Source organism: Neolamprologus multifasciatus, chromosome 1 (assembly GCF_963576455.1).
Source record: "Neolamprologus multifasciatus chromosome 1, fNeoMul1.2, whole genome shotgun sequence".
Taxonomy (NCBI): Eukaryota; Metazoa; Chordata; class Actinopteri; order Cichliformes; family Cichlidae; genus Neolamprologus; species Neolamprologus multifasciatus.
Genome location: NC_140439.1, coordinates 16765355 through 16788575, shown reverse-complemented (window position 1 = coordinate 16788575; position 23221 = coordinate 16765355). Strand labels below are relative to the sequence as shown.

The 23221-nt window shown below is 40.6% G+C and overlaps 2 protein-coding genes across 4 annotated transcripts; both read left to right on the top strand.

The window, feature by feature from the left end:
• Positions 1-263: 263 nt before the first annotated feature.
• On the top strand, positions 264-2997 carry LOC146525550 (ATP synthase F(0) complex subunit C3, mitochondrial-like). 3 transcript variants are annotated; one of them, XM_085159016.1, is made up of 5 exons: positions 264-370; positions 649-741; positions 1186-1257; positions 2013-2212; positions 2649-2997. In XM_085159016.1, the coding sequence occupies exons 2-5, from the start codon at positions 703-705 to the stop codon at positions 2761-2763; spliced, it is 426 nt and encodes a 141-aa protein (XP_085015142.1). In that variant the 5' UTR covers positions 264-370; positions 649-702; the 3' UTR covers positions 2764-2997. The 3 variants fall into 3 exon arrangements, with proteins under 3 accessions (XP_085015142.1, XP_085015147.1, XP_085015157.1); XM_085159021.1 differs by having other exon boundaries at positions 302-389; XM_085159031.1 differs by lacking the exon at positions 264-370 and adding an exon at positions 422-512.
• Positions 2998-3109: 112 nt separating this feature from the next.
• nsun3 (NOP2/Sun RNA methyltransferase 3) lies at positions 3110-9040 on the top strand. Its single transcript, XM_085159003.1, has 6 exons — positions 3110-4107; positions 4984-5087; positions 5169-5686; positions 5994-6148; positions 6802-6923; positions 7784-9040. Exons 1-6 carry the CDS (start codon positions 3946-3948, stop codon positions 8115-8117), a joined length of 1395 nt encoding a protein of 464 aa, XP_085015129.1. The 5' UTR covers positions 3110-3945; the 3' UTR covers positions 8118-9040.
• The last annotated feature ends 14181 nt before the right edge of the window (positions 9041-23221 follow it).

Genomic DNA, 23221 nt, shown 5'->3' with positions numbered 1-23221 from the left:
GCAATTTCTGCAGCCGGATCATATTTCTCAGCCTGATCTCTCTTGATTTTTTTTTTTTTTTTTTATGTGAGTGACATATACTTCAGGTCAGTACATAAAGTCACTTTGCCAAAAAGTAATTGCAGTTTCTACGATGTAACAAGAATTTTCTTCTGGACGAAAATGCATTGATATAAATCATGAGAGATATATTTGAGACATATTTGACAGATTATACGCCAACAAGTCATTTACAAAAGTTTTAATGCCGGTGATCAATTTTTGGCAGATACCGGAAATCCCTTTTTTCCCATCACACCGGAAACCAACCAATAAATGTGACATTGCACATGCGCAAGCCTCTCGTGCGTTCGACCTCTACTGCAAACCGGTGAGCGCTAGCCTCCTCTGTCAGAAACTGGGTTTGAATTAAATATATGCTCTTAAGTGCTCTTTGTTGCTCCGTATTTTTGTTCTCTATCATTCACAGCGTCGTGTAGTTCGTCTGATTTTCAGCTAACTTGCCTTTAGCGGTATTTTTTCTCCTCTTGACCTTAATTGCGTGTCTACCTGATTTTTGCAGACTTTGTACTTGGTTGTTTAGCAAAAGGCGCAGTGTCAAATAACTAAAGCTTTGGTTTTTTGTGTTTCATGTGTTTTTATCTGTAGACTTCGGATAAACTCCAGCTGCTGTGGGTGACCTGACCAGAACGTCCCATCGTAATGTATGCCTGCTCTAAGTTCGTCTCCACGCCCTCTCTGGTCAGTTTGATTGAATGAATGAAAACTGATAATTGCTAAACTGCGCCTGTTTACTGATTGAGTATTGTTAACTGCACTTCCGTCAATTTAAACTATTATAAAGTAGTCTGCTAACACTGGCTGCGAAGCAGTCTTTGACCCTCTGCTAAAGTTAGCTAATGCTCATACCTACAAGGACGTCCTAGCTTCTAATCAGGAGGAAGCTCACTGTGTTGGTTTTCCATCATTTCCTCCAAGTCCACAAACTTAATCTAAAGGATAACGTATTCCATGTAAGGCTTGAAAAGAGAATCAAGAGAAACATTTTAATGGGTCTCTGTTATTGACTTGTAGTTATATATGTGTAAAAGCTTTGTCACTGCAGCTGATGTAGGTCTTTCTAATGCTGTCCTAGCATAAATTATGGCGAATCGTGTCAAAACACTTTTTTCCCCTCTAACACAGGTCCGTGCTGGATCCAGGGCGCTGTACAGACCGCTCTCAGCAGCAGTAGTGTCAGACGGCAGGAGAGCAGAGGTGAGTTGCCCACAGAGCACACCATTCATCAAGTGACATTTGTCATTTTCTAACATTTTCTATATTAACACTGTGCAAAAAAAAAAAAATAGAAAAGGTAAAATACAGATTTGTTTTATTAGTTAAACGGTAGTATAGCAGTAGTTGCATATACATTTGAGATCTTCTAACAAAGAAGCACATTGATTGTTTTTATTACCAACAAATAGTGCCACCCTGCTCACATTATCCCAAAGAAACATTTCTGCAGGCTGAACAGTATATTGAATTGTTAACTGTGGAATTATGGCCACATATCCTAATCGGGTAGATTTAACATGCTGTCTGTGGTCAGAGCCAAAGCAAAAATGACTAATTCATTGTTATGAAACAACAAACAGAACGCGAGTGTATGAAACTTCTTCCATTTTGTTTTTGCAACCCTACACACTGTGCATCTCTGTATTTCTGTTATAAATATACAACTATAATCTTCAAATGGGGAAAACTCCATGTGGGGGTTATTAAAGTTAAATGAGAATCTAAATAACTAGTAACTACATTTTATAACGGTAAATCTTTATGTTCCCACAAAAATGGGTCATAATGTGATGAGGTACGATTAGAAGCTAGATGTAGTACATCTTAAAATAAGTTTTCTTTAGAGAGGTTTTATTTGATAGGTCTAAATTTTTAGCAGTTCTAATGCTTGCATTAGAAGTAAACTTTACCGTGTGGGAATTATTATGTTTGATAGTTTGGTGGTTGTTTTTCAGACTGCTTCACTTCTGGCACCACTGAGCGGCGGTGTCTCCCAGCAGCAAGTGGCATTGCGGGGATTCCAAACCAGCGCCGTGAGCCGTGACATCGACACTGCTGCCAAGTTCATTGGAGCAGGAGCTGCCACTGTGGGAGTCGCTGGATCTGGAGCCGGAATTGGGACAGTGTTTGGCAGCCTTATCATTGGATATGCCAGGTAAATTTAACAAGTCCCCTGTAGTAGTAGTAATGAGGCCATTTATTTTATTTTTCACTGTTGAGAAGAGAACATTTTAGTCTTGTTTACTTAATACCCAAGTTCTTAAAATAATGTGACCTTGTGAACAGGTAATGACAAAAGAAAGAGGATACCTGAGTAGATTTCTGCCATTTGGTGATTAATTATAAAACCAAAAGATATTTGCCATACCTTATTCTAAATGCCATCACTTAAAATCACTGGGAAAGTGAAGTTAGAGGAATAATGTCTGTTGGTGAAAATACAATATTAAAGACTTATTTAGCACTGACTAATTATTGATTGTGCTTTAAGCCAAGTCAATCATGGAAAACTTTGGTCTAAACATGCCTCATTAGCTGTACTTCTTAGGCATCAGCACTACTTGATCTCATTGGCCCCTCTGTCTTCACAGGAACCCCTCTCTGAAGCAGCAGCTGTTTTCTTACGCCATCTTGGGCTTCGCTCTGTCTGAAGCTATGGGTCTCTTCTGTCTGATGGTTGCATTCCTCATTCTGTTCGCCATGTAAAACCAGCTGTGAAAGGATAACTCACAATGTTAACAAGAATAAGCAGTTTGAACAGCTGTGTGATTGCTGGTTATCATGTTTATCTTTGTGTTCTTGAAAGATATGAATCCATTCACGTATGAAACTCTGGCAAAACATTTTAAGGACTGTTGTGTCCTCGTTGTATATTTAATCAGCCGTTTTTGTTAACAAACATGCAACCAGTAACACAAATAAAATGTTTAATTCCTCAAATGTCTTTGTACATTTGTGAGGGGAGGTGGGAGGGGTTTCAATAAACATAATGGGGGATACCTGGTAGGATCATGGACCTGTACCCTTTTAAAAGAAACCCATACTGTTGTAATGCCAAGCTGTGGAATGAAGTGATTTAAAAGCAAATGTAGCTTATTTCTTTAGATTATGCTCATGGAAATGGGTGCAGCGATTTTGTTGACATGTCTAAACCTAAATGGAAATACAACACAAAGGCAAAAAATGTTGAGGTCCGATCTCTGGAGAGGCCAGTCTACGGAAGAGGATTAGGGCCACAGTGTCCCTAATCCTCTTCCGTACCAGTCCATGATTGACGGTGTTCAAATTCTGTTTTTTCTATCCAGGTATGCTTTTACTGCGCGCTGTGTGTGTGTGTGTGTGTGTGTGTGTGTCTCATAGTCAATCAGATGATCAAAATCTGACTCAATTCCACACATCTATGGCTAAACTGAACCCCCAAACCATGGCAGAGGCTCCACCATATGTTATAGATGGTTGTAGACACTGCTATATTGCGTCTATTTGAAACTAACTAATTCGACCCTCACTGAGACTAGATAAATCCCTCAGATTATGCTGCTAACAGAGTTCCTAAAAATTCCATTTAAAATCGGTTCTTTGACATTGTACGTTATGTAGACACACAAAAGTCCTTCCTCACCTGGGTCTGCTTTTTTTTTTTTATGCTTGGATATTTTGTAGGTCAACCTGTCTCAGTCCATTATTACACCCTTGCCAACGACAACAGTTTTCCGGTTTAATAGGTGGAACTAAAGCACCGTTTTTGTAGTGAGGGGAAGGATTTGAGGAACGTACTCGTTAGTTCTTAGTGTTCGCCTGTGTTTTTTGTGTTAAATAGATTTGAACATTGCCGAAAATAAATTTGGACATGTCAGCTGTGCCGTATCAATAAGACGGGCTAAATAAATGTTTTCAGTAACGCAGTTGTGCCGTATCTGGAGAAAATCTACCTTTAAAACTAAGAAGTTAACGCCGACACGTTTGTGGCGGTGTCGCTGGTGTAACTGTCACACAGACCGCAATAATGTATCTCAGCAGCTTAATCCAGAGGATCCCCGAAATAAGCAGGTAAACAAACATCAGGGAATATGATGTATCCTACTTTTTTCCCCGGTGTTTGTCATTTACTTATAATTCTTAATTTAAGTTTAAAAATCTATTATTTGCATGTTTTCAGAGGGAATAAAAGCAGCGTAGTTGTTATAGTTTTGTATTTCATTATTTATTTTTAATCAGATTTTTTAATTTCGTCTTTTTTTTTTTTAACCCAGCCTAGTTTCAGTTTCCAAAGTGTGCTTGCTCGTCCCAATTAAATTTTTAGTTTTTGTAAATGTTAATGTTAAATAAAATGTTTTAATAACATGTTTTTTTATTAGTTGCGATGCTAGTTCTCACTTTTTTAAATATTGTTGTATTTACTGCAATAAAAACTCATAGCTATTTAAATCAGTTGACTCAGATTCTTGTAGTTATCCAAAGTATTAATAAAGATGGACGTCAAAGCCCCATCAGGCTAGTTGGGATAATAAATTTGACCAGATCTACATGTAATACGTACAGTCAAAACTCCCAGGGTTGATTTTACACTGGATATCCACCAGGGGTAGCTGCTGTATAAGACCCTAGTTCTTCTTCTTTTTTCTTTTTTTTTTGTAACTTCACTCTTCCATAACCTAAAGGGAACATCAGCAAAACTTGAATGTACATCAGTTATTTTTGTACATAAACTATTGAGCTAGAAAATAGAATAAAAAATTAAAAATTGTACATTTATCGGTGTATGTAGTGTTTATTTAAGATGTGTTTCCTGAGGTAGTGGTCTAAAAAAGTGTTTACCTGAGTGGGACTTCCAAGGTCTTAGCAGAACATGTGCCTAAAGTGGATTTTAAGTTTACTTTGTATAGATTTGCCTAATTTTATTTCTGCCTGGTCTTCATGTAATAGGTAACAAAAAGGCACAAGAAGCAAAGAACTTTGTGTCAACCAGTGCTCGATCACTTTGACCAGCAGTACAGTGAGGAACTTGGTGACTTGTGGCCATATGCAAGGTAAATTTCACCTGAAATAATCATTATGCACGTGGACAGTAATTCCACCTTTTCCAAACTGAGATTAATTTTGTCCCTCAGAGAAGTGCTGCTGGACCCTCAGTCATGGCAGTATGGCATCATGCTCAATCGCTTCACTGCAGTGACAGGCATTGCACAGATTCTTCGAGCCCAGGGCTTTTCCACATTGTTGCCACAAACAGATGTCTCAGTGCTGCATTCTAATGGTCCCTCCACAGTGTTAAATTCTAAATACCAAGAAGGAAAAGATACTCTGTCAACTCTCTGCATTTCCAAGGGCTCTCCAGGTGACCCCCATCCCCAGTCTGACAACAGCTCCTTTGCACTCGGTCAGGACTCTCAGTCAGAACCCGCCCTCAGTTTTCCTCCTCCTTCATTACAGTGCTACATCCACCCGTCCCCCCTGCGATTTCCCTCTCAGGCTCACAGGCCTGGCCAGCTGAAGCAGTACTACCTCCTCAATGCTGCATCCTTGCTTCCAGTGTTGGCTTTGCAAGTCAAAGATGGCGAAAAGGTTCTGGATCTTTGCTCTGCTCCTGGGGGGAAAGCCTTAGCCATAATGCAAAGTGCGAGCCCAGGTAAAAGAGACATTTTTAGAAGACTTTATTTTGATTTTATTTATACTTAATCGGATTAAAACAACCCCAAATGAATTACTCTATTAGTAAAGGGATGTTCACAGTGTAGCCTTTTTTCCAGATTATGTGTGCTTGGTAAAAAGAACTTGGGGGGAAAAGAAACATGTTGGCTTTTATTTTGAATATTAAACACACACTTTGCATCTAAGTCGCTGCAGATGATTGTAAGGAATATTTTTGTCTGCTGCGAATAACCCATTTGCATTGAATACTATAATCAGTAATGCTGCCCTGTGCTGTGTTCCAGCGCTTCTCTGCTGTAATGAACCAGATCTTCACAGACAGGACTGGCTTGCCAAAACCCTGGAGTCTTTTTTGCCTCACTCACTAAAAAGCAGAGTGATTGTGTCTGCACAGGACGGACGGTCTTTTGGGCAGAGCGAAGCGGGTTTATATGACAAGGTTGGCAAAGAAATCCTATCATGTTTATGGCAGCATGTGATTTTGTCCTGTAAAATGGGGTGACACTTATTTTCCAAGGCCACAGCTACAAATGAATGAGGACAGCAAGCCTTTGAACAGAAACTAATAAACTCAGCAGAGAGAAAAAAAAGAAAACTGTTTATTCAAACTAGGAGCCAAGAAGAAGCAGACAAATAGCTGGGAGGAATCAAAGAACTCAAAGTGACTCATATTGGAACACAATATTGAAAAAAGGAAAAGGGCTAAAAAGAGTTAGAGTAAGGCACCGTAGGAGGGGAAAAAAGACTGAAAGGTAATAGAGTGCAAACAAAATGCAGAGGAGCTTTTTTGAGGGATTTCCAAAATCTGAGAACAAACTTGTTGAAAGGTTCAAAGTTCAGATGTAAAAATTTCAAAGCTGTTGTCTTTTATTTAAATGGTAATGGTTTGGTTTTTGGGGGAAATTTATCTTCCACCTCCACTGACCAAAATTGGTCTGTTGATGGCTCAGGTGCCGTGGGGAAAGTGACATTTATGTGGATTATTTTAGACACCTGCAGCATTTTTCATTTTCCTTACATTTTCTTATTCCCTTGCATTTCCTCTTTGACATGGGCACCAACTACTCGCATTCCTTTCTCTCGCTGCCATAGGTTTTGGTTGATGCTCCATGTTCTAATGACAGGAGCTGGCTGTATTCATGCAACAGCCAGCAGGGGGAACAAAGATTGAAGGAGAGAGCCAGGCTTCCTTCACTCCAAGCACAGCTGCTTAGGTAAGCACCCATTCTGACATTGGAAATTCCTGCTTATGCATTAGCCTTATGGTACTCTAATATCTCTACAGGTTGAGAAAAAAAACATTCACTATCCTAATGAGCACGCAATTAAAATGCACTGAAGGAATGAAGGGAAGGTACCATAGTCCAGTAGTGAATACAAATGAGAGATAAGTTCTAAACTTGTAGATCAAGAAATGAAGAGTAACTGGGTTTAGCAGAACTGCTGTGGGAACATCGTTATTAAATAAGTAATTAGATAATCTAGGAAGATGAGAGGTGACAAAGGATCAGTCAGGGAGGAAGTGATCCATTACTTAACCGGTTATCCAGCTGGAGCCTGTCCCAGTTATTATAGGGCATCTTATGTTAAGTGTTAGAATCAACACTTAACATAAGAAGCATGATTTTGGACCGTGAGAGGAAGCCGGACAACCCGGAGAGAACACAAACTCCACACAGGAAGACCCTAGATGTCTCTTGTGTTCAAACCAAGGACCCTTTTGCTAAGAGGTGACTTTGCTAAACACTGCACCAACCGTCAGTAAAATTACAAACTCCTGAAAAAAAAGATTTCGGGTAGATTGGATGGTAAATAAACTTTGTTTCAGGTCTCCAACTCAAAATAGCTTGGAGAGTCAAGTGGAAGCTGTAGCAGTTGCAGTTTTAGTTGTAGTTTTCAGATCAGACTGCAGTTAAATCAGTCAAATAACACCAACAAGCACAATATAGAAACAGCATATACAGTTTTTTAAAGCGAAAATGTGTATTGGTTAGTTGAATGGTTACAGCATATTCTCTGATACAATTTAATTCTAGCTGAGGTCTAAGGTGGAATATTTGTCTGCTGATTACAGGTCTGCACTGTTGGCGGTGTGTCCAGGGGGCACTGTGGTCTATTCAACCTGCACTCTGTCCAGCTTTGAGAACTTTTCTGTGGTTGAGACGGTGCTGAAGGACTTTCCTAAGGCTGAAGCTGAAGACCTGTGGGAAGAGATTGCCATTCCTTTATCTAAATACTTTACGTTCAGCTCTAACCCCGGACATGGACAGACAACTCAGGAGGCAACCCTGAAGACACAAGACACTTCTGTGTCCTTTTATCGCCACAGACTTGGCATTCTTGTGGTCCCTCAGCTTGGCAAGTCATGGGGACCCATGTTTTTAGCTCGGATTAGAACACGGAAATAAAATCTTACCATGCACAGGGACAAAAAGGGAAATGGCATAACTAAACTTGCACAATAACTTTGTGCAAAACACCACATTTAAAATTTAGATTAAAAACACTGCAAATACGCACAGTGCCTACCTGTGCCAATTATGCAAGAGGAAATGAGCAGCAGCAGTAGTTTAGACACGCTGATATAAAGACATCGGTGTCAAAACAGACGTGGTTAAGAAAGTCATAAATGCTCCTGTTTTAACAGTGCAACACCAACCATCTGCTAAACTATAAGTGCTGCAGCTACAGTTTTTTTTTTGTTGTTTGTAGCTGCTGGCTTCTCTGTGCGTGTGTGTTGCAGGAGATTTAAGCAAATAAAAATAGAACGCTGCTCACATCAGTTAAACTCACCTCGAGCTATCTGCATCAAAGACAGAACTTAGACAGTATTCCAGTACTTAACACATGTGAGCAGTATTTTATGGCAGTTTGTGTGAAATAAAGAGAAAATGGCGTGAAAGCAACCACCTGATCACTCACGAGTTTCTTTTTCCCCAGGTCTGCTGCCCCCCTAGGCTTGGGAAGGCTTTATTTTTCAGTTCAGCCAGTTGTTTACTTGTCCATCCTGTATCTGTATCATTTTGGTTCAGTTTCACTGTTTTCACAGGATCAGCTCTTTGTCAGTGAAATTATCTAATTGAAGCATTTAGCAGCCTCAGAGGGCGATGGTTAACTTGGAAGTGACTCAATGCACATTGAAACAAGAGTGAATACAGGACTTTTTATATTCAGTCAGCAGCAATATTGCTGCAGAAACTATATGTAAATTAGCAGCAGTCAAAAAATTCACCATATAAGCTAAAAAGCTAATAAGTTAGTGCCTCCCAGTGACCGCTGCAACAATAAAAACAACTGAGTTTTTCTATATTAAACATTAATGTATTGTTTACCTCTGAATCCACCTTCTTTCCATTCTGCGGTTAACAAGGACGACCACCTTGGTTCAGAGGACATGCGCACACATCAGAAAGCTTGTAAATCTGTAACGTCACCGTGTTTAGAAAATATTCTCCACTCAGCTGCTGGCTAAAATGAAAATACAAACCCAAACAGCACTCACACACTCAGACAGATATTAAAAAATGAAGCAACAACACACATTTCCTGCAGGAGAAACAAAGCTGTCAGAATTGCAGAAACTGTTGGCAGGTCTGTTTCTGAGTCTGAACTGCTGCTGTTATTTTCTTGGAAGTGCAGGCGTGTGTCGCAAAGCGGGCTGCATGGCCATGACAACAAGGGAGGCACGCACACACAAATACCAATTAAGAAAATGTTTATTTAGGAATTAGGAAATCATAATAGCTTAAACAATGGTGAGTGTAGTAAGCGAGTGAATTTGTAAAGAGATGGCAGATGCAGTTTTGTGCTGTTCAAGTGGAGAACCACATAGTAACTGAGTGGCTAAGGCTTTTATAGGCCAGGTGGTCCTAGCCTCTCTGATTGTGGACAAACCTATTAGTACGGGTCAAAGGAGCTTGCAAAGAAAAGCGTCTGGACTTCTTTAAGTTACTTGAAGGTGTTTCACCTCTCATCCGAGAGGCTTCTTCAGTTCTAAGGTCAAATGGTGGAGAGTCCCAGATATAAGAGGAAGCACTCAAAACGTGCGGCTATCCTAAATGGGCATTCTTAAAGTTAGCAAAGAGGCACAGAAAAGAAGATCAGACACCAGCGAGGGAGGATAAGAAGGACAGACGCAACAACATTGTCATCCCCTATGTAGCCGGTGTATCAGAGAAACTCAGGAGGGTTTTCTCCAAGCATGACATCCCGGTGTACTTCAGACCCAGCAACACACTCAGACAAAAACTGGTTCACCCGAAAGACAAAACGCCAAAACACAGACTTAACAATGTGGTGTATGCCGTACAGTGCAGCGAGGAATGCCCAGACCTCTACATTGGAGAGACCAAACAGCCACTTCACAAGTGCATGGCACAACACAGAAGAGCCACCTCCACTGGACAAGATTCAGCTGTCCATCTGCATCTTAAGGATAAAGGACACTCTTTCGAGGATGCCAATGTTCACATTTTGGACAGAGAGGACAGATGGTTTGAAAGAGGAGTGAAAGAAGCCATCTATGTCCACTGTGAGCGACCATCTTTGAACAGAGGCGGTGGTTTACGACACCAACTCTCTGCCATCTATAATCCAGTTTTGAGATCCCTTCCCAGACGCCTTAACGCCCACTCACACCCTGGGCCATCTGACCTCAGAAATTCGCATGATAAGGTGGGGCCAGGTTTCACAATGAACTCACCCGAAACTCTGGCTGATTGGGACCCACACCCAGTTCCACACCTTGGCTCAGGCGATTAGAGGATCATCAGGGGGTCCTTTTGTCCCTCTGTGGGGGGACACTCCCACCAGGTTTATATCTGGGACTCTCCACCATTTGACCTTAGAACTGAAGAAGCCTCTCGGATGAGAGGTGAAACGTCTTCAAGTAACTTAAAGAAGTCCAGACGCTTTTCTTTGCAAGCTCCTTTGACTACGATGACCTGGATGACTGAGAACCTTCACAGACATATTGCCGTACATTTTGGGAGGAACACCCTTCAACTGGTGCGGGAGTATGAAAGGGAATCAAGGAAACTAGCGGATTATAGGAACCATCTCCGTTTCAACCTAAGATGCAGACAAACCAGAGTTGTTCCTAAGAGCCTGCGCCTTGGATCCACTGTCAGGGGATACAGAGCAGACTTGATTCTACAGAGAGCGCAAAATCACCTTTTAAGTGAAAGGATAAGACAGGTCCATTTCACTATAGATGCCCTCCAGATCAAGATCAGCCAGCCTCTGCAGGAACTGGAAACCCTTCTACCCTCTCCAATCTTAGAAGAGGTTTACAAGTTTGTGGACAAGGCTCAGCGGGCCCAACACTCAAAAGGAAAAGAAAGACAACGCAGGAAATTTCACACCTTGCTTTCAAAAACACACACTCCTCATTCTGAATCTGAACCTACACAACCCATAGAAGAAAACACACCTGAAGACAGTCAGGAGAAATGGGTTAAGAACTTTTCAGACAGGAATCTCACTGAACCTGAAAAGAGAGTATTAGCCAAAGGTCTCAATTTTGCCATTTCTCCACAACAGTTGCCCATAGTGGACCTCATCACAGCCACAGAATCTGCCATACGGATTAATAAATTATCACAGACAGAAGCAGAGCAAATCAGGATGAAAGTCTCAGCCACCCTCTCCAGTGCCAAAGTCCCTCCGTCCAACCTCACAATACAGGAAAAGAAGGCCGTTGCTTCCCTGAGCAAAGACCACAACATCACTGTTTTACCAGCGGATAAGGGAAGATGCACCGTGGTCCTAAACACTACAGATTACCATACAAAGATCACTACTCTCCTCAGTGACAACAATACCTACGAAGCCTTAAAGCGAGACCCCACAAGCAGCTACAAAAAGAAAGTTATAGCTTGCCTTCAAGACTTGGAAAAGGACAAAATCATTGACCGCCTTACTTATCACCGCCTTTACCCAGGGGATGCCATACCCTGCATTTACGGACTTCCAAAAATCCACAAGGAAGCTGTCCCACTCAGACCCATAGTCAGTAGCATAAACTCAGCCACTTATAACATTGCAAAACACCTTGCTACCATCCTTGCTCCTCTCGTGGGGAAAACCCCACACCACATCAAGAACTCCACCGACTTCACTGACAAGGTCCAGAAACTTACCCTGGATCCAGATGAAACCATGGTGTCCTTTGATGTAGTCTCTCTCTTCACGTGCATACCCACCACGGAGGCAGTGGAGACTGTCAGAAAACGACTACAAGAAGACAACTCCTTGGAGGACAGGACCAACTTCACACCCGATCAGATTTGCACACTGTTAGACCTCTGCCTCACCACTACATATTTCAAATACAACGAAGGCTATTACAGACAAAAACATGGCTGTGCCATGGGCTCCCCCGTGTCACCTATTGTAGCCAACCTTTACATGGAGGAAGTGGAAAGGAAGGCTCTTGGCTCTTTCAAAGGAAGAGTACCCAGCCACTGGTACAGATATGTAGACGACACCTGGGTCAAAATCAAGACGCAAGAAGTGGAATCCTTCACTGCGCACATCAACGCTGTGGATAAAAAACATCAAGTTCACCAGGGAAGACACAAAGGACGACTGTTTGCCTTTCCTGGACTGCGCTGTGCACATTGAAGAGAATGGCAACCTCAACATCAAAGTTTACCGGAAGCCCACACACACGGACCAGTACCTCCTGTTTGACTCCCATCACCCTCTGGAACACAAACTTGGAGTAATTACGACCCTACACCACCGGGCAGAACATGTTCCCTCTAAGCCTGAAGGGAAAAAGAAGGAACACACACATGTAAAGGAAGCACTCAAAACGTGCGGCTATCCTAAATGGGCATTCTTAAAGTCAGCAAAGAGGCACAGAAAAGAAGATCAGACACCAGCGAGGGAGGATAAGAAGGACAGACGCAACAACATTGTCATCCCCTATGTAGCCGGTGTATCAGAGAAACTCAGGAGGGTTTTCTCCAAGCATGACATCCCGGTGTACTTCAGACCCAGCAACACACTCAGACAAAAACTGGTTCACCCGAAAGACAAAACGCCAAAACACAGACTTAACAATGTGGTGTATGCCGTACAGTGCAGCGAGGAATGCCCAGACCTCTACATTGGAGAAACCAAACAGCCACTTCACAAGCGCATGGCACAACACAGAAGAGCCACCTCCACTGGACAAGATTCAGCTGTCCATCTGCATCTTAAGGATAAAGGACACTCTTTCGAGGATGCCAATGTTCACATTTTGGACAGAGAGGACAGATGGTTTGAAAGAGGAGTGAAAGAAGCCATCTATGTCCACTGTGAGCGACCATCTTTGAACAGAGGCGGTGGTTTACGACACCAACTCTCTGCCATCTATAATCCAGTTTTGAGATCCCTTCCCAGACGCCTTAACGCCCACTCACACCCTGGGCCATCTGACCTCAGGAATTCGCATGATAAGGTGGGGCCAGGTTTCACAATGAACTCACCCGAAACTCTGGCTGATTGGGACCCACACCCAGTTCCACACCTTGGCTCAGGCGATTAGAGGATCATCAGGGGGTCCTTTTGTCCCTCTGTGGGGGGACACTCCCACCAGGTTTATATCTGGGACTCTCCACCATTTGACCTTAGAACTGAAGAAGCCTCTCGGATGAGAGGTGAAACGTCTTCAAATAACTTAAAGAAGTCCAGACGCTTTTCTTTGCAAGCTCCTTTGACTACGATGACCTGGATGACTGAGAACCTTCACAGACCTATTAGTACGGGCAGAAAAGAAGCTGCCACCCAGTCAAGCTGAAGGAAACCAAGATGGAGAGAGCTGATGATGTAAGAGTTGTGTTAAAAACACCTGCACAGTTTAGTCTGTTTGAAGCGACTTTTTAAATTCCCTTTTAATGGTAGAGAATGGGAGTTGACATTAGAAGACAAGCACCACAGTCTCCAAGCCTTATTTGCTTTTGACATAAGTCCTCAAAGAATTTTTCAAGTTTCTGTCTAAACACCCATACTCAATGTGAATGTTGGATGTTGTCAAAGTAATGCAAAAACAAGTCCAAATGTTTGCAGACTCAACCAGAAACTAAAGTTTTTCTGTCTGAGAGATTTGTTTAATAGCCAGGAAGAGCAGTAATGATCAAATTAACACACAGTTTCTCTGTTTATTTCTGCTATTGCTCTACGGCACTGTCCTACTCTGAATTAACATAGTTTTAGTCTCGCCAGAAATGATCTCATATGTGCTGTCATACACCCCTTTAGTGTTACTGTTGCATTTTGCAGTGATGTATTACCTGGGAGGACTTTTCTTGTGTGAAAAGTAGATATTTCATGAAAGATTTGTAGCTTCTCATCACCCTGTGATTGCTCAGATCCGAAGAAAAAGGTGTATTGGCAGTAAACACAGACAATAATATACAGAAAGTCACATATTCCAACCTTTCTGCACATAACGGAGTGACAAAATAAGCTCTTGCAAAGGCAGTTATGTGTGGAAGCATCAAATATATAAGGCCGGTGCTTCCGAGCAACCCTCTGAGACACCGTCAAAGACATGATTGCTGAAATAGCGTTGTACCGGTTTCATCCGACTACTCCGTGTGGCCATAGACACAAGCATTATTTGAGTGCATTTATATGGCTATTTATACTGGCCGCCCTACTTCTGCTCCACTTTTGAGTGTCTTCGAAAAATAGCTCCAGTCTTTGATATGAGCGGATCATTACACTACCATAACATCAGCACAACTTAAAAGTGGTGAGATGTGGAGATGAAGTGGGGCTTCATTAGGGTTAACCATATTGCTGACCTTTGTGTGAACCCTGGTTTGTTGACGCTCCCCATATTGCAGTGTTTCCTCAAGGGGAGAATCTCTAAGCAGCTTTTCCTCCACTTCAAAGGGAGAGAATGTAGGCCTGCTTTGCATAATCAGGTGGGGAACAGCTTTTTGCCAGAGAGGCAGGAATTAATTTGTGACACCGCCAGATATAATCATTAAAACCCTAGTCATTGACAATAAGGAGAGAGGAGGAGGGAAAATTAGAGGAGGAACTGTAGAACAGTAGATAGAATGAAGGAGAGAGAGATGTGGAGAATAGGATAGTCCCGAATGCCAGAGGACACTATAGCGAAGCAGACTAATCTGGTCTGAGCTCTGTAAAGCTAGAAAGCCATTTTTTTTTAGTCTAGCTACACTCAGCTCTGTCACTCTGTGTTTGGACATGGTGGCATGAAGTTAATCCTTACTTCCGTTACCCCTTTATTTTTTTTATTTTATTTTTTACAATTTTTATGTATATCATCATTTTAAAGTGATGGAAACATGATGAAAAATGGATTTGAAATTCCAGCTATAGCAAGCAAATCAAACTGAAAGCTCTTCAGCAGCACGCTGTATGTGTAAGCTATAAAGCTACAACCACAATCTATAAATTTACCTCATGTTTCAGTCTCATTGCTGCCATTAACCCAGTTTCTTGGTGCAGCAAGCAGTTTTCAGCAAACAACCTCTGAAACCCACTCAATCAAGCAAAGGAAGTCAGCAACTAATTTATTTTTTTTGCTTAGAACATTATAATATGATATTCTTTATATTACAGCACCGACTTGAACAGGCCAATTCATTATTTCTGTAGCTAAAATCCAATTAGGTTGTGACCAGAAGAAACACCCTGTAAAACAAATAAATGTCTAACTTAAGGATTTGACGATGAACGTGTCGGACAGCTAACAACTGGGTCTATAGATTCAGTGCCGTTTGGGGTATCCATCATTCATTTCAAACATCATCATCTGCCGATACTCCATCAGTGGAAGGGAGAGCAGGATTGCTGCTTTTGATTGATTGTTTCACGACTAATCTCTGAGGAGCGATGTCTGAACAGAATGAAAAATTGAGGTCAGCCACTCATTGGTTTTTGTTAATCTGCATTAAAAACACATGTTTTCTTAATCAGGCTCTATTACAGAACACAAAAAAACATGCACACATACGCCTGCCAGGAAATGAGCAAACTGGCTCCCCCCCTAAAAACGCAAACACTGGCAGACTTGAGCCTACAAAGTAGTACACACACACACACACACACACACAGACAATAAAAAAAGAAAGAAAATGTCCAAACTTCATCAACCTATTGTGTAATCCAAATGCAGTACGTTTCCAAAAATGTTGTTTTATTTGAAGACTTACTGCATATAGAGTAAAGTTTGTCCTTATGTACTTCATGGCTTAGAGAAACACAAGGTATCATCACTGTCAGCACAGACAGTGCCAGAGGAAAATTAACGTGATAGAAGTGAAAGTGAAAGCAACAGAAACAACTTCCAGATAAAAGAAGGAAGCACAGATATTCCCACTCTTTTATCTACAAGCGTTTGTCATACACACAGACTCCAAAGGCAAAAGAAACTATAAGACAAACAAAAGTAAAAGTGTTCTGCTCTTAGAGGCTGACCAGTGAAGGTGAGGGGGAGCCCACTGTGTTTTAACTTTTCATACAATTTTTCTACATCTTTCTTGTTCTCCCTCTGCAACTGGGCTCTATGGCAGCCCCTAGAGCCATATCTTTAAATGTTTTGACATTTGCACACTGCATTGGTAGAGCCCGCTGATTGTTTTTTACCATGTTTTGTGTCTCTCAAACACGCGCCATCAATAGATCAAAGCTGGAAAACTTAAGGCTGGTTTTTCTAAAAATTAGGTACCATTGGATACCTTGCAAAGACTCTGATGAATCCTATGATGTCCTAAAAAGGTTTAAACACAGCTTTCCCTGGCATGATCTATTCCAAACCTGACACAGATGATGCTTGCAATCACTTTCTTTAATTACGGCCAAACTTGGTGCAGTACATAGTCTCGAGTGCCGATTTGGCTGGTGGATTTGACTGAGAAAATGAAGGATGCTGCATGCCGTAAAGCACATCCTGTTTTATCATCTTTATCAGGACTATAAAAGGTATAAAAGCCAGGGCGTTGATTTCGCTCAGTGGGTGAGCAGGTGACCACATGCCATATGGCCAGTGCAGCAGTCTAAGTTTGTCCAATCCATGGCCCTTAGCTGGGTGTCTTCTGCATCTTTGTCTCTCCATTTTCACTGTTCCACAATGTAATAAAGGCAAAAAAAAAAAAGCCACAAAATTGTCCTGGATGTCTTGATGGACGTAACTAACTCAATATGACCCTCTGATTTGTGACTCCTATTTTTAAGACTCATTTCTGCTGTTGGCGTTTTGGTAAGCAAACCCCCCACCCGTCCCCCCAAAAAACAAGTAATGAGGCAGGGCAGGTTTCACTGTGAAGCTGCTACTCATTGGTTGATGACATTTGACTGACAAGCCATTAGCCAATGAGTGTGCTGCTTCATATCACGCAAAATCTTCCATTTCAAAACATAATATGACAAGACTCACAAAACAGACATACATTTTTAATTCAGTATGACCTGAAATGGTAATTGAGCCTATAAACTCAGCAGGAAAGGGCTTACAGGGGTCAAGACCGAAAGCTTTTTTCCCCACGGGTGTGTAGTACTATAGTATCTATAGTAAGTCTTTTTTTCAACCACAGCTATCGCCATCTGGTGGCCTTCAGATAGAATGCAGGTTTAAGGAACTTCTGGAATGGCTTTATATTTTTTGACACAGACGCTCCGTCCAGCTTTGACATACAGTTTATGGTTCTTACAAACACACTTTGGATGATCCCATTGAGCTTCTATTCTCACCTGCTAAACTGCTTGGCCATTGCTACTTGCAACTTTATATGTTGTTGTTTTGGAGGAGAGATTTAGCTTCATTTCATTCTAAGCAACTGTAGGTGATAATAGTGACATTCAAATGGAGTGTAAAAATCAGTGTCCTAGAGGAGAGCTAAACTCTCCTGTACTCTCTAGAGGAGAGCTAAACTTGTTTATAGATACAGTAGTTTAAGTAATACTTGAACAAAATGTAAAATCTTGCAAAGCAAGATGTTTATTTCATACCTGACCTAACTTTTTAAAAGCTTTTCCACAGTTTTAGTTTAACTGGAAAAGCAGAGCACCGCAACACTGACTGACTATACCAACAAGAGGAGTGTTTTGGTTTTTTTTTGTTGATCCTTGCTCAGACCTCTCATGAACCTCAGCAGCCGTGAGGAAGGAGAGACATCCATAACAGCTGTGCATGAAGACAAAGCACAGGCTTAACAGGCTGAAGGCAGGACAGATTACCCTGGCCTAGACACTCATTTATCCAAAAAAAAAGAAGACAGAATTGATCTGGAGATATAAAACAAAAGCCTTTCAGCAAAGTGGCATTTGAAAGAAAACTACCAAGTCTTTTCTGTTTTAAGTAATGAGTCATCACTTATCCACAAATTCTATGCAAATTGGAAAGCAGGTCAGAACTGGGCACAAATGTATGCCATTTTCACATGCGAATTGATACGACTGACTACTTAAACATTACTAAGAATGGTTCACAATCACTTTTGAACCCTCTGTCAGGCTACAGAAACAGAATGGTGAGCAATACCAAAAAAATAAAAAAGCCACATTCCTCTAGTTTTCCTGTTTGAGCATTGGTATTAAAAGGACTGTGTCTAACACAGGTCCAAGGGAATTATCTATGCCAATTCATTAAGGCATTCTAGTTTTCTAATTCAGCACTTAAGAAACATGCTCCCCGCCTTGTAGAGAAATAGTACACTTAATGGATTTATCTTAATACCTGTCCATATTCTGAAATGTTGACTTTGTGGGACCTTTATTATACCCACAAAAAATGGTTAACTATTTAAGTGACATTAAATAAAACATGTTAGTGTGTGCTGTTTTTATATACAAATGTTACCTAAATGTATTGTGCCCGCTCAAGATGTGTTAATTAATCACACTCTTAATTCTCATGCTAATCACATCTGTTGTTTCAATCCATCAGTATTCACCTTCGAGATCACCTTTGAGTACCCCGTCTTCCGCCTTTTGCTCTGTGTCAGCTGGGATTGGCTACAGCCCCAAGCCGGGTAAGCAGTTAAGTAAATGGATGGATGGATGAATCCGTTTTGGAACACATACCTAAGATCTGACTGTTCATCCGGTAAAGGTGTCCTAGATTGAGATGCCTCGTCGCGATTTTACTTCACTTCTGTTCAACTTTCCAACTTCAAACCTTGTTGGAGTGGACACACTGAAGGAAAAGCATGAATAATAGATTCTTCACCCAAAGGGGAATGGAAGTCAGATGGGAGAAGTGTGAAGCAGCTGATTAAAAACTGATATTCTTCATATCAATGATTTTAAAAGTTCATAAAGAAAAACTCTAGGGGGTGGGGGTGGGGGTGAGGGTATTTAAAGGATCGAATAGGTGACACTGACATAAAGAACATATTTTTGCAGAGTAGTTTGAGGTAATTCAGGAATAATGGAGCCTTCCTGGTGCCTACCTTTAAAACGCTTAGATTGTATATTCAATAGTCTATTCATCATATTTTATGTTAGCACTTAAGCACTTACACGTAAGGTATTTATTATTCATATTCAGCCAATTACACTGAAATGTGTGCTGCAGTGTGTAGATTCTCTTTCGTGTCTATTTTTTTGTCTTATTTATATTTTGATTAAAGTTGGGCAGTTAGGAGTTACCACTTAGTGATGGGATTTCCGGCTCTTTTTAGAGAACCGGCTCTTTTTAGAGAACCGGCTCTTTTGGCTCCGAACCGGCTCTTCAGGTTGTTTTGTTGCTTTAATTAATTTATTATTAACAATAATATGAAATTATGCACAAAAGGAATTACTAATGTAAAAAAAGAGTGGATTTATTTATATATGTTTATACATAAATATATACAGTGGCCCCTAGAGACAAAACACATACAAACTCCAAAAAGCACGTACAAATTCCAAAACACATTTCTAGCGTTAACTGAACTTGGAAAACAGAGCTACCTAGATCACTTAAATTACACAATTGAAAGCATATGTGTATTGTTTGTGTATTTATACACAAGCACTCATATATATTCAAATAATTAAAAAAAATATTAATTTACCTGTTACTACCACACACCAAATCCGGTTGTTGCTTGCTGGCTTGTGTAGCCACTAGGTAACAAAAGCTCAACGCTGGGCCTAGCATCCTGGAGCTCTTCTGTTGTGTTTTGTACGTGTTTTGGAGTTTGTACGTGCTTTGTCTGTAGGGGCCACCGTAAATATACTTTTATTTATTCACTCCACATAAAATGTAATAAATAAATCATATAATACAAAAAACAACTATTTAAATTTCAACTTTTAACTATTTAAATTTTCAGCTTTTTCCTTTTAAACAAATTTAAAATGAAACAACACAAAACAATGCAAACCACAACATAATTAAATATAAATTAAAATATGAAAACAAAAAGAAGATTCACATTCTCTGTCATATGGACCTGCATGAATAAACTTTCTGAATCCTTTATCATCTGCAACTGAAAATAGTTGTGGATGATACTTTACCTTTCTAATGTGACGTTGTTGTCCCTGGCTCTCTTTCTCTCTCTCTCCTTCCTGCTCTGTTCCTGTGCTACTGAGTGTAACTACCGCCCCTCCCCCCTCTTCCAGCGCAAAGCACAAGGCTCGCATGCCGAGTGAAATGGAAAAAAAGTGCGAGAGAGAGCGTGAGAGAAGGAAAATAAAAACCCACAGCTCGCGATAAGGAGCCGGCTCGCGTTGTTCACGTCAAAGATCCGGCTCTAAGAGCCATTTTGTTCGCGACCGACCGATCACTATTATCACTGATTAAGTTAGTACTGGATCCCTGTGCTGCAGCAATAAATTCATTGTATTATGTTGTCTGCTTTGATTTGTTTTCTTTTTCTTCTACAAAAAGATCTTTGATTAGTTACAAAAGTGATATTTTGACCGCTACAGACGTTTCAGACATTTAGTCTTTTACTGCTAACTGGAGTTTCCTGGTACAGTTTTGTGGAGTTAAACATTTTTGACTTGTTGTCTATATGTTGTAAGTTTTGGTTAGTCAAATTCTTTCAAATTTCTTTCCAGATGTCCTCAGTAGAGTCTATTAATTGCTTAATGGGAACTTGGTGGAACAGAAATGTTTTCAGTTTCTAATCAGGCATTCTATATGTACGATATATGTACGATTATGTGATTATAGAAAATACTAGTATTGTTTACAGTTAGGTCCATGTACTGGTTTGAGATCACGTGACATTTATGAATGTTTCATAACTTTCCTTTGAGAAACTCTTGGGCTGTTTTTGAAATATGCTTTGGATCATTATTCATTTGCACTGTGATATCTGTGTGATCAGTTTTGCAGCTTTTGTCTGAATCTGAGCAGAAAGTGTGACCTCGTCACAATATCACAATTCATCCTGCTACTTCGATCAGCAGTCAAGTCACCATTAAACTTGTTGCACTTGTACATCACACCTTCCTGTTCTTGAGTTTAACCAATGTTTTCCACATTTCTGATTTGGCCTCTCCTGAAATCTTTGCTATTTTCCTTATAGGTTCATATTTTTTCAGCCTAATCATGTCCTTAATTTGATCAGGAAATACTGAGGAGACAGGGCTCACCTGACAAGGAAGTGCTTGCCAGTAAAACATCCAGTTATATGTGAGCCTCTGACAGTGAGGGTCTATGTATAACTGGCTATAATGGTCAATAGTTAATGGAATAGTTTTGTTAAAGCATTTAAGTTTGAAAGTTAAGATTGTACTTTAATTGTACCTTTTTTCACCTTTTTCCAGTTTTTATTGAAAAGAGGCCATGTACAATATTAACATAAATACTGACATTTCCATTGTACCAGAGCTATTTTACGTCTGCAGTCCCCTTGCCTCTTATATACAGCAGATCACAAAAATGTAATGTAAAAAGTCAAGCACAAAACACACAATACATCCACATACCTATAAGTCCCAAACAAGAAAAAACAGACATCAGTATTTGGCTCTCTTCCACAAAACTTTCAGCCTGTTTTTAGAGGTGTTGATAGACCACAGTTCTTAATGATTTCAGTCAGGGCGTTGGATTCAGCGGAGGTTTTCAGAGAGAATGCTGATCGTCTTAAAGTGATTAAAAGATACAGTACACTATTTGTTTGAAAATATCCTTGTACTGTAGATTCTCATGCATGAAAGTTAATAAACTTGATTGTTTGATTTGAACACCGCAGTGGTGGAACACAGAGGCAAAACTAAAATCCAAAATCTTATGGACCTAACTGTGTAAAACCTCGTTATGGTTTTCTATGTGTAGATTAACCATATTAGGAAGCTTGAGTGTAATTACAGTGATCTATGGCTCTTTTTGTTACTCACATCTTAACTGATGCGGCAGATGTTAAATGGATGATGCCATATATGTTTTTTCCATCCCTGTACAAATGTAGTCCTACATCATTCTTTGAGGAAAACATGATCACTGCAGGCTTTTTCCCCCCAATTAGCACAACTCAGTAGTCAGTGTGCTGACCAGACAAGTTCAGCGCCCGTCTTGTTTCAAGGGTTTCACAAGACATGCAGAAGGTGACATGGAGGCCAATGCGGCGCATAAACTGAAGTCAGCAATAAGGCAGGTGGCAGAAGGGAATGTCTTCTATTTATCCTCCCTGTCAATTTTTTCTTTACCTGCCTTCTTGTCCCTTCTGTGCTTTCAGAACTCGCTATTCTCTCTGTCTCCTTGTCACTGGATGACTTTTTCCTCCCCCTTCCTCCGTGTCTGTGTATTCTGGCTGTCTTTCTCTACCCCCTCCTCTCTCTTTCAGAGTCAGCCTTTGATCTTGCCAGTCCTAGCACACAGGTAGACAGTGATGCTGCATGGCTTTTCTCAGCCTATTAATGTCCTAACTCTTGCTCTGTCTTTTGCAGGGGGTCTACTGAGACATCATCTCCCCACACCACACTGCCTAATAACAGGACCTGGACACCTGTAATCACAAGTATAGTTTGTGTGTTTGTGTGTGTGTGATAGAGAGGAATAAGGTAAATGTAAATGAGGCACAAAAAGGTCTGAAATTCACATCGGCTGAAATAAATGTGGTGACAGCAATAACACTTCATATCAACGTCCATATCAGTGGCAAACAAAACAAACCATAGCCTGTTGTTTGTCTCCACAGATAATACACAGCTCACACAGGCCGATTGTAATATGAAGCTAATAATGATTTTGCTGCATATTACAGATGGATACGATAAAAGTCTGTGAAAATATAATGACGCTGAAATGGAAAAACTGTCAGGAACGTATGAAGATTGATTTTGTAATTGTCTATCTTGTAAGCAGATGTAAATCTGGATTGAAATCAGCCTAAACTTTGAATCATTGGGGCATCATTGCATCATTCTGTTGCCTTAAATTTTAAAATTGTTACTGTTGTAAGAGAAATGTGAAGATACACATTTCTCTGCGGCAGTAAACAGGTATAATTAAGATAAATATTGATGGTTGTGGGTGCTGAGATGTGCTTTCCCATTGTCACCCCAAAAAATAAAAAACAATGCAAAGAAGTTTGGAGAGCTGCAG